This window comes from Medicago truncatula, chromosome 2 (assembly GCF_003473485.1).
Source record: "Medicago truncatula cultivar Jemalong A17 chromosome 2, MtrunA17r5.0-ANR, whole genome shotgun sequence".
Classification (NCBI taxonomy): domain Eukaryota; kingdom Viridiplantae; phylum Streptophyta; class Magnoliopsida; order Fabales; family Fabaceae; genus Medicago; species Medicago truncatula.
The window spans coordinates 11,943,572-11,961,717 of record NC_053043.1 but is presented as its reverse complement, the minus strand read 5'-3'; the positions used below and the strand labels follow the sequence as shown (position 1 = coordinate 11,961,717).

Sequence of the window (18,146 nt, the reverse complement as noted above, 5' to 3'; positions counted from 1 at the left end):
TATGTCATTTTAGTTGATAAATTATTTAACCGTTACCCCTGCTACCAGTTAATAATTAACTGATGCTGATGTAGTCGTTAAATTGTTGACTTTGATCAAAATGGTGGCTTTTAAAAGCTTCAGGGTGTCAAAACGTTACGTTTAATCGTCACAAATGATCATTCTAGCACTATAAATGTCGTTTAATAGTGGTAGAAAAACATTTGTTGTTGTAAATAGCTGTATTTCTAGCACTATAAATGATCATTTTGAAACGGAGGGAGTTGTATAAAGAGTAAATAGGCAATTACCCCCTGAAATTGTTAGTTTCGTCAATTACCCCCTAAAATTAACAAAACTTCAATTACCCCATGAAATTCACAACGTTAATCAATTTACCCCCTCCGTCAAATTTTTCTGTTAGTGAACATGAAGTTTTACAAATACCCCCTTGAAGTTTTGCGCTTATGTGCAAAATGTCCCCAAACTTAAAAATTTATATTTTTTTCAAAGGCAAACAATTAACCTTATTCTTTCTTAACCATGTTTTATTTTTATGGAAGAATCTATATACTCTATTAAAATTGATGCCATATGAAATTCCCATTTTGTCCCTGGAATGGGCATTTAAGTAATTTTCTAATTGGTGGGTTTGGTTTGGTGCCACCTCATCTTTTTATGCCAAATTTCCCATTTTGCCCCTCACCAATTTTTTAAATTATTTTTTAATTTTTAATAACTTTTAACTATTTTCCAATTTTTATGTTTTTAACTATTTTTCAATTTTTTCTCCCAAATTCAGTTGCTTCTACATTGCCGTTGTGGGAGATTAAGGTATCGTTTGACCCGGCTTTTTTCCAAATTCTCTACATTTTTAAGGAGAAGTTAGGTCAAACACAATATCAATTATTTTAATTTCAATATTGTTTAATCATCACAACCTCACAGATATATTTATTCACGTTGTCATTTAATGATATCAAATATTTTTATTTCCTTTCTTCAACCTCGCGAATATACACACACATTAATGTTTAGAGTAATATTATATGTCTGTTTGTCTATTTTTTTGCTACGATAATGCATATAATTTTTTTTTGGTGTTGCTTGGTTAGGTGCTACCTCACCGATTTTTTTATTTTTTAGTTTTAACTATTTTTCAATTTTTTCTCCCAAATTCAGTGGCTTCTACATTACCGTTGTGGGAGATTAAGGTATCGTTTGACCCGACTTTTTTCCAACTTCTCTAAATTTTTAAGGAGAAGTTGGGTCAAACACAATATTAATTATTTTAATTTCAATATTGTTTAATCATCACAACCTCACAAATATTTTTATTCACGCTGTCATTTAATGATACCAAATATTTTTATTTCCTTTCTTCAACCTCGCGAATATATACACACACATTAACGTTTAGAGTAATATTTTATGTCTGTCTGTCTGTTTTTTTGTTACGCTGATGCATATAATTTTTTTTAGTGTTGTTTGGTTAGGTGCTACCTCACCGATTTTTTTAAACTATTTTTCAATTTTTTTTTATTTTTAACTATTTTCTAATTTTTTTCTCCCAAATTCAGTTGTTTCTACACTGCCGTTGTGGGAAATTAAGATACCGTTTGACCTGGTTTTTTTTTTTCAACTTCCCTATATTTTTAAGGAGAAGTTAGGTCAAATACAATATCAATTAAGTACTTTCTAAAAAATGTACCTTTTTTAATGCATAAAATTGAATGCAATGAACTTTGACCAAAAGTTGTTGAATGCTTCTTCAAAAAACTACTTCTCGACAATTTATTTCACAAGCATCTCTCTTCAATTCACGTTGGGAACCTTTTTTTTTATTTTTTAATATTATACTTCAATATATTTTTTTCTTCCATTTAATTTGAAGCGTTCAATTTAATTTTTTTTAAGGAGGTTCCATTCAATTTTATTACCTTTTTTTCAAAGGAATTTTATTATCTTTTTATCACTTATAATTTCAATATCGTTTAATCATCACAACTTCACAAATATTTGTATTCACGCTGTCATTTAATGATATCAAATATTTGTATTTTCTTTCTTCAACCTCGCAAATATATACGCACATACACATTAGCGTTTAGAGTAATTCTTTATGTGTGTCTTTTTTTTGTTACGTTAATGTGTATAATTTTTTTTAGCGTTGCATAATGCGTATGATTATTTTTATAAAATTTAAATTTTAATTAAAAGTAAAATTGTAGATGTCTTTTCTTCAAAAAAAGGTATAGATGCCTAAAAAGGTATATATATATATATATATATTGCACCTTTATATCGTAACAAACTATGCATATCATTTTCATGTTCAAAAAAATTAAACATGTCTGTTTCCATGACACCAACAATGTAACAAATATAATATCATATAATATAAATTCTTATCTTTTTGAAAGACACAAAAAATATGGTATTCTTATAACGAAATTTGTTATAGAGTATAATTGAAATAGAAAAAATCAAATATTTTGATATTATTTATATTATTATTCCAGACTCCTTAAATTGTTTCTCCTATTCAAATATTTAACAAGTTATTTATATGATGATACTAATTTGTATTCATGTTACACAAAATAAACGTTATTGAGTAAATATCGTATTTGTAAAAAAAATATCTTTTATTTTTTTAACATTTTTAGCCTTCATAAATTATTCTAAACATTTTATTTATTTATTATGTTAATTAATAATAAATTCAAAGTTTTGTCCTCATGAGTTTAGCTCAGTTGATAGGAACAATGCATAAATACATGCCAAGTCCGGAGTTCGAACCCCAGACACCATATAAAAAATAATAAATTCAAAGTTTGTACAATATTTTGCCAAACAACATTAAACTTAAATAGCTTTAAAACTAACAAAACAAAAAAACCAAATAACTTTAGTTTCTTTCTTAAAGACCTTTATTTTTACTTTGTTTTGAAGTAACTTTTAGACTGTAAAAAACCTTGACCAATCGGTATCTAAGTTCAGTCGGGAACACTGTTTCACTTTCTTCTTCATAAGAGGTCATTTTCTTCGTCCTCGTGAGCTTAGCTTAGTTGGTAGGACAATGCATAAAATATGCAAGGTCCGGAGTTCAAACCCCGGCCACCACAAAAAAAAAAAAAAAAAGAAGGTCATTTTCTATCTTTTTTCATGGTTCTGAGACCATGCATGACTTGAGTTGACTGATTTTTATGGCTTAAGGGCTTCATTTTTCGACACCGTTTTAGTTTTTGCTTCATCATAGATGGTTTTCTTCCTTTTTTCATGATTATGCATTTTAAGGATTTTTTTTTTTTTCCTGTTGTTATTGGATTATGTACCAAAATTTGTTATGTTGCATGGCTGTAGAAAAATCGTCTTTTGTTATGTGGAGTATAGTAGAGGTCATGATGACTGAATTTTAACTGATGGTAAGGTTTTGACACAATTGTTATTTTAGCTTCTGGTACAGGAGTTGAAAATAATTGATGCATTTCAATTATTTTAGTTTTTGTGAGTAATCCTAAAGCTGTAACAGTTTTCATATTTTATTTATTCTTTCGTATATCATTGAGCCGTGCAAAAAGTTGATTGGTGTAAATTTGTTTTGATCATATCATTGGGGTCCAGAAAGTTGATGATAGAAATTTGTACATTTAAGATCAGGTTAATTTGATGATACAAAAATTGATCACATAGAAATATGTTAGCTTCTTTCGATATCAGAATGAACAAAGGGAATAAAATTAAATGATGTATTATTGTATTTCTATATATGAATTTCAATGTCAAGGGATTATGACTACATTAAGTATCTCAAAAATGATTTAGACGTTTGGAAAATAGGATTTGGAGTACTGGATTCTTGAATTGTGACTGGTAGTAATGAGAATCAACATATGAAGCTCATTATTTGTGATGCAAAGGTTAGATAAGTTAGTTAAGATTTGTAGTAATTTCTTTTATGATTTATCAATGTTACTTATTAGTATACATTTTGATTTATTTATATTTTTTGGTTTCTTTCTCGGATTTAGGGTGATCGAGTTCATGTAATAACTCGATATAGAGATTTAGAGCATTGGGAATATAGTTGATGTAACATTATGGATAAAATACTTTGTAGCTTTATCATTTACCATTTATTTACCTTGAATTCTTTGCTTCTATTTTGTAGTCAATGACAACGCAAATAGATGTAACAATTGGTCAGGTTCGAGGCTGCTCATCAACCTACATCATCCGGTTGTTGAAAAGTTTAAGACTTAGTAAGTTTGCATTATGATTTCACAATACAGTGTTAGAGTAACTTATTATTTCACAATCTGATTTGATTGTTTATTGACCATGTTTCTTGAATTGTTGTCGTGAACTTAACACTTCTCAAGCTCAGATAGATTAAAAAGTAAAGTTTAAAAAGTACTTCGTAGAACGATTTTTCCAATCTGTCTCAAGTTAGGCCAATTGATGAATCTATAAACTTAGTCAAGGTCTGTTTTTTTTTTTTTTTTTTTTTATGCACAAACATGCTTTGAGTTTTTTTACGCACAAATTAAAAATGCATATTGCACTATTCTTTATTTCACGTGCATAATTTGTGTTAGGATACATACTCCATCACTATTTGGAAAAACAACTAAATTCAATCCTAACCAGTTTGGATGGTATTATGAGAGTTGCACCAAATGTTCGAAGACATCAATGTCAAATGGTGTTAGCTATAGATGCACATGCGGGAGTGATGCTTAATTTTCATTTGTTTCAAAAATGTTAATTGGTCAACGGGGTACATATAATGCACATGCATGCATTTCTCTAGACTTTATAGGAAGATAATAGAAAGATAAATTAGAAGTCATGGTACATTTTCTTTAGCTTAAAATCAGTTATGTTACCTTCATTTCATAAGTTATATATAACTATATTCGCATACATCTTATCCATGTTAATATGCATTAGATTAATATTACAGTTATTTCCCTGTTTAGCATTTCCCAAACTAGGTGTCAAGAACAATTCTGAAAGGAAAGCGCAAAATAATCACTCTCATTGATGAACAAACATAGAGAAAGTATAAGTGTCGCCTCTATGCAATTAGAATCCATTGATTATAGGTATTTAATATGCTTTTTTTTTGTTTTGTTTGCTTGATCACTATAGCCAAATATGATTTCATTTTTGATGATGCCGTTTATTTGTTTATAGTGTTTCTTCAATAATTTTTGTGAATTTTGCGGTTTTCAAACTCAGAGTCATAACTTCAAGCCTGATAAAAAAATTATAGAGAAACTCAATGAAATCCAATATTTTTTTTGGTCTAAATTGTAACAAAAATAAGTTTAAACAAATTGTTAATTCTTTAATAAATTTATTTCTATACCCTTTACTCTTTTTAATTCTTTTATCAATCATCACAAATATTAATGTGTATTAAAGACTTGATAAAGTTTTCATAAATATTTTGATAAAGATTTATAATGTTTGTGCAATATTCATTAATTTGCTCATTTTTCTTTTAAAATATTTTTTTTTATAAAATACGTTATTAAACCCGTGCAACGCACGGGTTTGTAACTAGTACACTATTATAAATAATACATGTAGGACACTTGTGATTAGATCTAAGTAAGAAGTTATGAACTAACTTAAACAATAATAAATTAAAATAAATATAAATATAATACATTGAATATTAACTTAGAATACACTTCTTCAAAATAATTCTAGTCTTACTATATAAAATAGAGGTTAAAAAGGTTTTACTACCACAAAATGAACGTACAAAGGAGTTTTTCCTAGGGTAAGATGATTTCACACATTTGCACCAACATATAAAAAAAAGTTGAAAAAGGAATGTGAAATTTTAAATTACGGTTGGAGTAGTGACTGCCATTACGATGCAAACCTCGATATTATCGAGAAATACAGTTAAATGTTGCCACAATTATGGTTATGATGTCGTTGTGGATACATCTAAAACTTTTATATCACGGTTGCAGAAATAATCACCAAGAATATTCAAACGTGATCAACAAAAATAAAGGAGAATTGCAAGAAAATATTATTTCTTGGGAATATGAAATTGATCCAAGCATAGATTAGGACAAATTGAGTGGAAAAAAAATGAGAAGATATAAACATTTGATATCATGCTTCACCCCACTTTTTTTCATCCAGCCACAATAAAAAAAAAAGAAAAGAAATAATATAAATTATTAAGTTCGGGGGCATTTTTCACATAAGTGCAAAATTTGAGGGGTATTTGCAAAACTTCATGTTCACTTACAGAAAAATTTGACGGAGGGGGTAAGTTGATCAACATTGTGCAATTTCAGGGGATAATTGAAATTTTGTTAAATTTCAGAGAGTAATTGACGAAACTTACAGTTTCAGAATAATTGCCTATTTACTCTCATATAAATTAAACTGCTTCGTAAAAATTTTAGCTTAATGATTTTCATAGTTTTCATACTACCTCCGTCCCTAATTATAAGACTCTTTTGAGAATTTTTTTTTGTCTCTTTTTATAAGACCCCTTTTCTATTTCCAACTACATTAATTATTTCTTTACATACATGCTCCTATTTATTATACATCTTTTTTCTTCAATCAGCAATAAATAGAATGTTGAAAACATAAGCCAACCCTCTTTCTTAAAGGATAAAATTGTAAAAACAATAGTAATTACAAACATATTTAATACAAATATCCACTATCTTAATTCCCGTTATTTTTTCAAAAGGGCCTTATAATTAGGGACGGAGGTAGTAGTTAAGAACGAGTCAAAAGAATGAAGATAAAGTTAACGGGTGAAGATCCTCTCCATTTATCAAAATAAATGGAGTTTTACAAGTTGGAGAGAGATAGACACAAAAAATAGATGTACCACTAAATGAGTCTCACCATCATGGATTATATTTTACTTTTTCCAAGATTTTATTTATCTTTGTCTCTCTGAAATGAAATGGAGAAATGGAGAGATCCTAACCCAAAGTTAACAGAAGAATCTAAACAAAACCCAGGAACAGTTAGAAAACAGTGAAGGCAGCAGGAAGGGTTTAAGAAAGCATAAACACCACTCTTCCCCCTCCAATTACCACTATTCAACCATGTTGTTCACTCGCTGCAACAATCTCAGAATTCTTCCTCTCATTTCTATCTCCTCCAAAGGTTCTCTCTCTCTCTCTCTCTCTCTCTCTCTCTCTCTCTCTCTCTCTCATTTTTTGTTTCATTTTCCGATTTCACTAACCTAACTTCATTATTTTCAGCTTTGTATTCTACTCACTTTATCGGCGATAAACCCGTTCTGGTAACTCTTAACTGATTCCATTTTCTCTTTTAGTAAATCTTTCGAATCAAATCAGTTATTCAATTTCTTTGTTGAATTTGTTGTTAATCAGGTTCGTGATTTCATTCATTCTGCACTTTACCATCCATTACACGGTTACTTCTCCCAAAAATCTCGTTCCGTTGGTGTTCTTCCTAATACTATCAAATTCAATCAACTTCAAGGTTAGTTAATCACCTTAATCACTTTCATTTTTTGTTAATTAATCAATTAAGTAAGTAATTCGTAATGCAACTATAATTATGTTGATTAATCTTGTTTATGAAGTTTAATTTTGAATGCCAGTGTCTTAAGTGTTGTTAACTCAAACCTGGAGTAACATGCTGACATTTTAGATTTAGGTTATGTTTGGATAATCAACTTAAATAAGCACTTATAGCACAAGAACTTAGGGCCTGTTTGGATTGGCTTATTTGGTCTTATTTACTGGCTAAGGTCTGTGAGACTGTTTGGGAGAACATTTGAAAACAACTTATGACATTTTTCATAAACTTTTTTTAACTTATTTTAATAAGTTCTTCAATATAGGTTATGAAAAGAGCTTATAATATTTGTTAATAGAAATAGCTTATGTAAGCTTATGCATAAGCGCTTATCATGACAAGTGTTTGTGCTGTAAGCTGAAAATAAGTTGTTTATCCAGACAGGTCCTTATTATATAAGTGGTTATGTATGAGTTAGTTTTACAGCAAAAGATAAAATAGAGTTAAATTGTTTTCATATAATTTATAAGCTGTTTTCATTACTTATCATGGAGAGGTTAAAAAAATAAGTTGAAAATAACTTATGGATATAGCGTAAGCTTTTTCTATAAGCTCTCACAAATGCTTATGTAAGTAGATGAGGTCAAATAAGGCTATGCAAGTAGGCTCACAAATTAGCTCATGGAATTATGAAGCATTAGCGATTATGTAGTAGCTTGCCATTGATTTCAAGGTTCAAACCTATGTGAACCAAATTGGCTTGAGGCTCTAATGCCCCAAATTTTGGTGGAAGAATGTGAGATTGTAGTACGGTACTATGGTCACGGTTTCATTGATTTAGATTGGAAGGGTCTAGTGAGCTTGTTTTGAGAAATAAAGGAGCAACTAGAAAGTAATGGAGGTGACAGTTGAAAAGTAGCAAGAAAGTTTGGCTTACATTACATGATATGATTTTTTTTGCTTTATGATCTTGTTCTGGTGGAGCTGTTGCCATTATAGCCAGGAAATATTGACATCCTCTTGTTTCCTTGTGATTTCTATAAGTGAATGGAGCCAGTGTTGTTTATTATACCAATACTCTATTAGGAATGAATGACACCTGGTTTGGTTATTTTGGCAGTTGGTTATAAGCCATTAGTTTGAGAAATTGACTTTTCAGTGTTTTTCTTTTGGATGATTTCTGTTTGGACATATTTTTCATTTTCTGGATGAACATTTTAGAATTTCCAACCAAATTTCTCTTGTCATCTATTGAAGACATTGATAAACATTACTATGAACATTGATTACTGTAATTTTCCATTGGTATGTTGGAACTTCTAATGTTGCAGTGGTGAAAAATTTCAGGCCGAAAAGCTTATATGAAATATTTGGATAATATTTACAAGCAGAGTGACATATCATGGTTTACTCCAGTGGAGATTTTTAAGGTAAACATTCCACATGAGATATTTTTCTACCCAACTTGTATAATAATATGATTCAAAATGTGGTTATGATAGTTGTCAGTATGGGAGGGAGAAAATTGTTAAAAATCGTTAATTTAGTCAAGAATTTATAGTTTTGATGAACTTTCAACCTTTAATAGTTATTAGGTCAATTGCATCTTGGGGTCCTGTAAGTTTAATGTTTGTACCAGATCAGTCCTTTAAGTTTTTTTAGTTTCAAATTGGTCCTTGATGTCAATAAAAGTATGCACCTAGTCCTTTAAGTCATAAAAAATGTGCACCGTTACCCTCTTTCAATCAAACTCATTTAAAAAATGTTTATGTGGACGTTTAGTGCTATGTTGGTAGGTCCAAATTCACCGCTCTTAAAGCCAGGGTTCGTAGGTGTATTATTATTCAGTCTTGGTTTGAAACAAAATTGATCGATTACTTGATTTATAATTTTGTTGATGAAATATTTATCTGTAAAGTTAGGATTGAATTGGAAAATAAAAAAAATTGTATGTAAGTAATCATGTTTGGGTATCATTAACACTTTTTGGACCTTCCACCCCAATGTTAAATGGTTATGTGAGCACTTTTTAAGGAAGTTGGATGAAAAAAGGAACTAATTTGTTACCAAAAAAATAATAAAGGATTAAGTTGTTCACTTTTACTGACATAAAGGACCAATTTGAAACTAAAAGAACTAGAAGGACTAATTTGGTACAAGCGTTAAACTTAACGGACCCCAAAATGCATTTGGCCTAGTTATTATTGTGGTAAAGTTCAACCTTTCTGTCAAGGGGTTGCAAGCAATATAAAATTATAAATTTGTTTGAGGGATCAATTGGTTCTATTTCAGGGCTGTGAGAAATACCTGCAAATTTGGGGTTATATACAGTGTTTAGGTCGAGGGAAAGTTGAAAAAACAATAAATAACCGTTGTTGAAACCATAATGTTCTAACACCTCCTTAGAGTCCTTATCGTACCATCATCTCTATGGACTGATAACGCTATTTTTTTTCTTCATTTGGTTTATGCTACAACAGTTGTCTGCAATGTAGTCAGGGTCGAGATTTTAAGTAGGACTGGTAGGCTGGTGAAAGATCGTAGACACGAGGGTCGTAACTCGTAACACGATTCGTATATAGGATCAATAGGCTGTTGATAGAGTTGAAGGTTGAAAGATGAAACAGAGGAACCATGACAAAAACAGAGAAAACCAGCCCAACTCGTTTTTTTATACTGTCATGAGCAAAAATAGAGGAAACAGAGAAAGCAGAAGAAAAACAGAGCAAAAACAATCCTATGCAAAATCGACACGTATGGTCATACGATCCTACGACCCGGCACTTGACCCTGATTACATTGGTTGTCTGTATGATGATATTTATATTAACTGCAGACAGAATGGTACTAATTCCAATCAAATTTCTGTTAATAAATTTAACACAGACTTTATCTTGTTGTTTCTCATTGGTATTTTTTCGTGAAGTTATGAGTTTGTTGCTTGCCATGTTTTTTAAAAAGAAATTTGTTTTGAACATTGAGTTAGCTGTTCTTAAAAGAGTATTAATTGCTGGCTAGGAAGGTTAGGTGGCATTGGAATGGTACACACATTAGAACAAGAAATACTGGATCCCCATTATTGATATAAAGCATAGTCATGGCTTGTGAAATACATTATATTGCACTTCATTCTGTTTATTGAAACTGTAAAATTTTCATCGATTAAAACAGAAATTGTAAAGTATTTTCATTTTATTTTGATTTAAATAATCTGCGGGCAGGATAGTATACCTTGGGATGCTAAACTTTATCCTCTTTTTGGGGTGGAATTGATCATTGTGTAAGTGCACAATCAAATCAAGCACATATCAGGCATGAGCTTTGGTATGCAATTTTTCTGGACCCCATATATGTTTTTATTTATTTTTTATTTTTTTTATATGTATTAAAATCTAATGAAATGAATATTTGCTTGAAACTGTTGTGGAATCTTATACTTCATATTTTTTGTATTTCTAATTTCTTGAACATATAAGTTGATGCGTTGCTTTAGCTCTTTCATGCTCTGATTTTTTATTTTGCTTTTGGAAGCCTTGGTATGCCCATGCTATTGCTGAAGCCATCATGCGCACTGCAAATTTCTCTGTTCCTCTGAAAGTAAGGTTACTGCAATTTATGCACGAGATCTTTGTTTCATTCTAGATCTGGCCTTTTTACCCATCTATATTTCTTTGACAAATGTTAAGATCAGGAGACTGCTGTACTTGTTGATGCACGTTCATATTGTTGAGTTTTTAAATGTAATTTTTTGTTATTTTAAATTTTTGATACAAATATTATTTTATTTTTCAGTTCAATTTTTTTTATACAAACTAACCACTGTAACTACAGAAATGTCATTGCTTAAAGATATATTTTTCCTGGTAGTTGGTCTTTAATATACATGTCTACTCTTAATAGCCTTACCATTAATATACATCCATATCGAATATTGTTCCCTTTGTTTCTTGAAAAATTTGCTGATAATAATAGCCCAAGAGAACAATATCTCTCCTGGTGAAGCAGCTAGACTGTGTGCCCTGCATTTATGTTTTCATTTTGCACTTAACCACTTATTATAATGTTTCTGTTCTATATAAATACGTCTCACACCTGCTTTCTATTTGTTGTAATTTGTTTATATTTTTTTTAGTAAGCTTCATTTTCTTTTTGATAAAAATTGAGCAAGCATTATAGGTCTATGTCGCTTAAACAGTGTGTTACTTTTTATTACTTGTATCAGTAGTTGATACTATCCTCTAATTTGCAATCAGATTTATGAAATTGGTGGTGGATCAGGAACATGTGCCAAGGGTATAATGGATTACATAATGTTGAATGCTCCTCCAAAAGTTTATAACAGTATGACTTACACGTACGTACCTAGATGTTCAATATAATATATATTTTTTGATAAAGCCAAATTATAGTGTTAGGGCCACTCTTTTTTTAACTTTTTTGTTGAGACAGTGGGCTGTGCTTAAATTTACTGTACTTTTATTATCTGTGTAATTCATCTCCCTGTTTTGCATGATTATCCTATTAGCAACTTAGGGGCCATTCTTTCATTTCGTAGTTTCACTTCCATTGACATTTTTGACATATGAAATCTGAACGATGAAGTGAAAAACTAGCAGGCTGTTTGCCTTCTGGTTTTATTTGATTGGTTCTATTTTATTGTCAGTTAATGTGAACAAGAGGGTTTGGACCTTCGTTTTTATATGTAGTAATAATTATACAAATGGTGTTTGTTGATTTGTAGATCTTAATTTCATACCGATCTTACTACTTATATGTATAGTTGATTAAAAATTTGGTTTTATATCTTCTTAATCATGTTTGTAATAGCCGTCTATCAGTCTTATGAATATCTTATTGGTTGCTGTTAATGAGTTGAATTGGAGTATATTTACTGTTTGTGTATGATATGATTAAAATCCCAGTTAATATTCTGTTTCTAAATACAGCTCAGTTGAGATTAGCCCTTCACTTGCTGAGGTGCAAAAAGAAACAGTTGGTGAAGTGCGTAGCCATATTCCGAAGTTCAGGGTAGAATGTCGCGATGCTGCTGACCGGAGTGGATGGGGTAGGATGCTATTAAATTTTTCCTCTATTGAGTTACAAATTTTTTATTGTGGCTTCTAAAAGTGGTAAAGAATCTGACGATTGAATTACCCTGTAGTAGGGCCTGGTAACATAGGTTATGAACAAAAAGGTGTTACAAGCAAGGGGTTATTATGGAAGGAACTAATTTTTAAGTATAATATGCAATCTCTCCCAAGTCCTAACCATAAAATCTTCCTTCTAGATAAACCTTTTAGGAAGTAAAAAGCCCCGTCTAAAGTCTAGTTTTCCATTTGGGTAATTGTACTTGAATGAATTAGTAATCTGAATAAGTAATACTTAAATTGGAATCATTTAGTGCTTGTTTGTTTTTCTTTTTAAATATTGTTTAATATGTATACAATGGTCTAGACTTCTGATTTTACCTGGGGCAATATTGATCTGGGGGGAGGGACAAACTGAAAGATAGTGAAAATTGGTATGCCGAATGGTTGATGGTGTGTGTTTGGAAACTAAACAAGCTCAACATTTGGCTGTTCTCGCCAAATGCCTGTTATAGCTTGATAATATCCAAATGGTCGTCTGTGGTACTTAGTTATATTCTTTATTTTCCTTTAAATGTTCAATTTCTACAGCTGTGAAACTTTTTTTTTTTATGATGTGTGGGGACTTCTATGTGAGATAGAAGTTTATGAAATAATGCTAATATCACTGTTCCCTCCTTAACAGGGGATGTGGAGCAACAACCATGTTGGGTAATAATGCTTGAGGTATGTTCTATAATGACTTGATTTTATTCCCCCTGCTCAAATATTTTGGTACTTGTTTTTTTAATGTATTTTCTAAGAAAACAAAATTCTCTTGGTGGTGGATCTAGTTTTGTGATCTCACCCATGAAAAACATAAATGATAGTGGCATTGTAAATCAGGGTGCACCTCTGTGAAGAAAGCAGCCGCAATAATAAAAGCTCACACCTTGTTTTTCATATCCCTTAATTCTTCAAACTATTTTGTTGACATGCTATATCAATATTATTGCTAGTTGGTTTTTACTAAAGAAGAGGAAGAAGAACTGCTTTGAGAGTTATAATGTCGTAGGGAAAAGGACTGGGTCTTTCTAGGAAATAGTAAAAATAAGTAATTGGTGATTGATGGAACAAGAAACATAAGAACATGTATTAGGTTACAGAACAATAGATAAAAAGAAAAAGAAAACATACCTTGATTAACTTATGTTACCAGCATATCAGCAGTGGGAGATGTTATAATGAGACAGTTGGCCACAAGCATTTGGGTGCATCTTGGAGCTGCTAAGATGACGTCACACTTGTATGATTATGACCACTATAGGAAACCCTGTACACCCAGTTTGTTCTCCAAAGGCAAACAGGTGCCATTTGACATCTATTGGCCCTAAACACTCATGCTGGAAGTTTCCTTTTAGAAGCTAATCCCCAACATATTTTCCATCTGCCATTGCCACTATAATTGCATCATTAAAATTTGAAACAATTATGTGGGCTCTGCTAATGACCCAAATAGTGAATGTTTGGAGATAGAAACTATCTTTCTCCATTTTCTGATTTAAATGTTATATTGTACTATAACTACAACTGTTTTTTGATATTTTGCATCTCCTTATATTATTTTGTTTTGTGCAGGTACTTGATAATCTTCCGCATGATGCTGTCTATTCAGAGAGTCAAATCTCCCCATGGATGGAAGTCTGGGTTGAGAAACAGCATGACCGGTAGGTTTGTGTGGATGAAGATTATACTGTTGCTACATACACCAAACCACATTCTAGGGATTTGATAGTTAATAGCACTGAAAAAAGATGTTTTAATAAATGTTTTCTGTTGAGTGATTATCAAATTAAAGCAATTTTATGGCTTCTTTTATTGACATGTCAACCACTTTTCTACTTTTAATAGAGAAACACTCAGTGAGTTATACAAGCCATTGCAAGACTCACTTGTTACACGTTGTGTTGAGATCATGGACTTGGATAAAACCAAAACAACACAAAGCAGTGCAGCATCAATACTTAAAAGTATTTGGTCTAAAGTTTACCCAAAACCACGTAGATGTTGGCTGCCAACTGGTTGCTTGGTAAGAGTCTCTTAAATTATCCTTAAGCCTGATAAACAAATTGATTTTTACATTGACCATATGTTCATTTTTTTCCAGAAATTACTTGATGTTCTCCATGAGGTGCTACCAAAGATGTCTTTGATTGCTTCTGATTTCAGCTACCTACCAGATGTGAAGATACCCGGTGAACGAGCCCCGTTGGTTTCAACTAAAGTATATTCTTGTTATATTTTTCCTAAATAATACAGTTGTCTGCCTTCTCATTTCATACACAATACATATCATGCAATAGTTCTTAGAATGGAGTGTTTATCCATTTGCTTTGTGTATTAACCGATCATTTCTACACTGCACAAGTAAAATGATTATGAAATAATGTTCAATAGCTCTGACGAACTGCCACGTTGGTGACCTTGCCGTCTTTCTTTTATGCATAGTTCATGCTACTTTTATTTCTTAAAAGCACCTGTATCAATTATAAGCTTTTGTTATATTATCCTATTGGATTGTTACTAGAATTAGATCGCAAATGACTCAATTCTCAAAAACCTTTTTGTTTCTTGATCGTGTTACTTGACTTATTGGATTATTGGATAAACAGAATATTTTTGTTGTAAACTGAATATACACGTTCATAATTGAGCTCCTACTTATTCATCTCATGGATGGTATTGATATTTGTGAGGATGTACATACCAATATGATAATTTTCTATCAGCTTCAGAAGTCACTAGTTAATGTTTTCCCCTTAACAAATCAAATAAAAGCTTCTATTGATAGTCTTAATTAATAGAGTTTTTCCTTATGTATTGCAGAAAGATGGGAGAAGCACAGATTACCAAGATTATATGCAGGCTAAGGTTCTGTTTAGCACTGATTTATTTCCTTTTCAATCTACATTTGTCATTATTATTGTCCCTTGTGTCTATCTGGCCGACATTGTACATGACTAGCGGATGTTGTAGCTTGAAACAAGCTTGCTTAAATTTAACATTTGTTTGTTGCATCCACTTGCACAAGAAACTGTCGAGGTAATTATTCTAGTTACATGATAGGAGTACAAAACTAATAATGCCTACTGTATTATAAAAGTGATGATCCTATCATATAAAATAATTTCTTTCTGAACATCTAAACATACTTGGTTGTACTAAAGCTAATGCCTTTTCTTTTTGCTGCAGGGTGATGCTGATATCTTTTTTCCTACAGACTTCTGGCTTTTAGAACAGATTGATCATTATTGTTCTGGGTGGTTAAAACTTCAAGACGATCAATCATCGAAAAAAGGAAAGAAAAGGAGAACAATAACGGTTAGCTCTATTGTCTTATCCTTTATAACATTATAACATTATTATCACATCTTTGGACACAAGACCTCAAGCAAATGACAGACAAAAGTTGCAGTGCTTGGGTCTCTAAACAAATCCTTTTTTGATGTGTTTTCCTTGATTGAGTGCACTACATTCTATTTTCCACCTAATTATTTAATGGTTTTCAATGGCAAATCTTCTAAAGAAAAACAGATAACATAATAGTACTAGTCTTTTATAAAAAAATGAAATGTTAACAAAACTTTAAATATTTCAATGTGGCTTAGTATGCTAGTGTTTTAGTTGGAAACCCCTGACTTGTGTTTTGGAGTATTTTTCTCTTATGAAACATTGCATGATATATTTTTATTGTTTTTTCTTTCATATTTGACGTAGCTGGAAACATCAGCTTTCATGGAAGAGTTTGGTTTGCCGACAAAAACAATAACCAAAGATGGATACAACCCACTCTTGGATGACTTCAAGAATACCAAATTTTATCTGAGTGTCCCCACTCACAATACTAAGTAGATGATCAATAGATTCAACCCAAGTAGCATTGACAAGGTTCACAAGTTTTTTTTTTTTTATATTTAAGAATCGCAGGCTTGTTGTCAAGATTAGATTGTTGAGTTACGAGAATATAAGCATTTCATGATTTGAGCATAAATTATATTTCCAGGCATAACAACATGTAGTTATCTACTGGCAATTTTCCCTTTGACATTTGACCCCCCTTTCTTAATCCCGATAAATTGTGTAATTTATTTGAAAGATAGAACATTGTGAAAATAAACACAAGTGAATATCATTATCTCGATTCCTTGTATAGGGTCCTATTTGTCAGTAATGTACATTGCTAGTTTTAATCTGAATTAAAACAGGCTCCCTGAGTGTTTTAATCTTACCCTCAAAATCGGTTCAAAGTTGTGGAGATGATAATGGTACCAATGTTCAGATTATCCATTGTTTTGTGTTACATGAAGTATAAAATTCTTAGAAAGTTTGTATTTTAAATTAAAATAAATTCTTGAAAACATGTCCAAATAAAATGTCACAATAATTAAACAATGTATGATTAGTTTAACATTATAAAGAAACTAATATAGAGAGGACATCATTTTCATAAAGTTTTAGTATATACTAATCACGTTACAAAAATAATACAGGCCACATAGAAGAGTATGTCTTAGTCTTTGTATTGTTAGTTATATTCAGTATTCACAAATAGGTGACTTTTAAGTTACACAAGTGCTTAAATTTGTGTACCCATTCACAAATGCTCATTTTACTATTGATTCAAGAGTTTAAAAATCCAATAGCGTAGATTTAAGAATGTCAACTTAGTAGTAAACTAGTGAGTCTTCAAGGAAATAAAAGTTGCACTTATATATACATAAAAAAACATCACGAATTAAAAAAAAAAAATTAAATTAAAATAATTAGTTTATATTTGATTGGTGTTAGTGTCAAACTCTATTTTTTTTACAGATTAGTAATTAAATAATTTTTTATTAAAAATGATAATTGAATAATTTTCTTTCAAAAAAAAATACTTCAATGCTTAGAAACATTATTTTAAATCAATTAATAGATATAACAAAATTAATTAGTTTTTTTTTTACGAATTCATTTCTTTTACATCTTCCTTATAAATTTTTCTCTATGAAATAAATAAGTAATTTTATATGTAACAAAGTTCACCTCAAAATTAATGAATAGATATCAAAGTTCACCCGTGAGGTTTATTATGAATATGCAAATTTACAAAAAAGAAAAAGAAAAAAGAATACAGAACAAAAAATGTATCATTGATTAAGAAGGAAAAATATTATAATTATTCTATCTAGAAAATTAATAATTTAAATAATAGTTTAATGTGTACCATTGGAAGGAAAAAAAAGAAGAGGAAAGAGTACTGCTATTTACAGCTTTAACGGTTCAGATTTAAACGAATGACATTTAATTTTGAGTAAATTTTATAACGGTTTTATAATGGTTTAATGTTATGTGTGCAATCTAAGAAATAAAAAACGAAAGGAAAGGAGTGAGAAGTACATTGAATTGCTCTAGCAAAATCTGGTTCATTGAATTTTAATACTATAGATCTATTGCTAATAATGCATTTGTGTATGGGTACACAGATTTATCAATTTGTGTACCCTAAAAGCC

At 30.6% G+C, this 18,146-nt stretch overlaps 1 protein-coding gene across 2 annotated transcripts; it reads left to right on the top strand.

Moving 5' to 3' along the window:
* The first annotated feature begins 6,942 nt into the window (after nt 1–6,942).
* Nucleotides 6,943–16,805, top strand: LOC11414869 (protein arginine methyltransferase NDUFAF7 homolog, mitochondrial). Of its 2 annotated transcripts, XM_003594541.4 has the most exons (14): nt 6,943–7,146; nt 7,245–7,285; nt 7,377–7,488; nt 8,875–8,957; nt 11,059–11,124; nt 11,781–11,881; nt 12,474–12,592; nt 13,300–13,340; nt 14,232–14,320; nt 14,505–14,682; nt 14,761–14,877; nt 15,480–15,524; nt 15,846–15,974; nt 16,371–16,805. In XM_003594541.4, the coding sequence occupies exons 1-14, from the start codon at nt 7,086–7,088 to the stop codon at nt 16,503–16,505; spliced, it is 1,317 nt and encodes a 438-aa protein (XP_003594589.3). In that variant the 5' UTR covers nt 6,943–7,085; the 3' UTR covers nt 16,506–16,805. The 2 variants fall into 2 exon arrangements, with proteins under 2 accessions (XP_003594589.3, XP_013463034.2); XM_013607580.3 differs by lacking the exons at nt 6,943–7,146; nt 7,245–7,285 and adding an exon at nt 10,008–10,371 and having other exon boundaries at nt 7,446–7,488.
* Nucleotides 16,806–18,146: the final 1,341 nt, after the last annotated feature.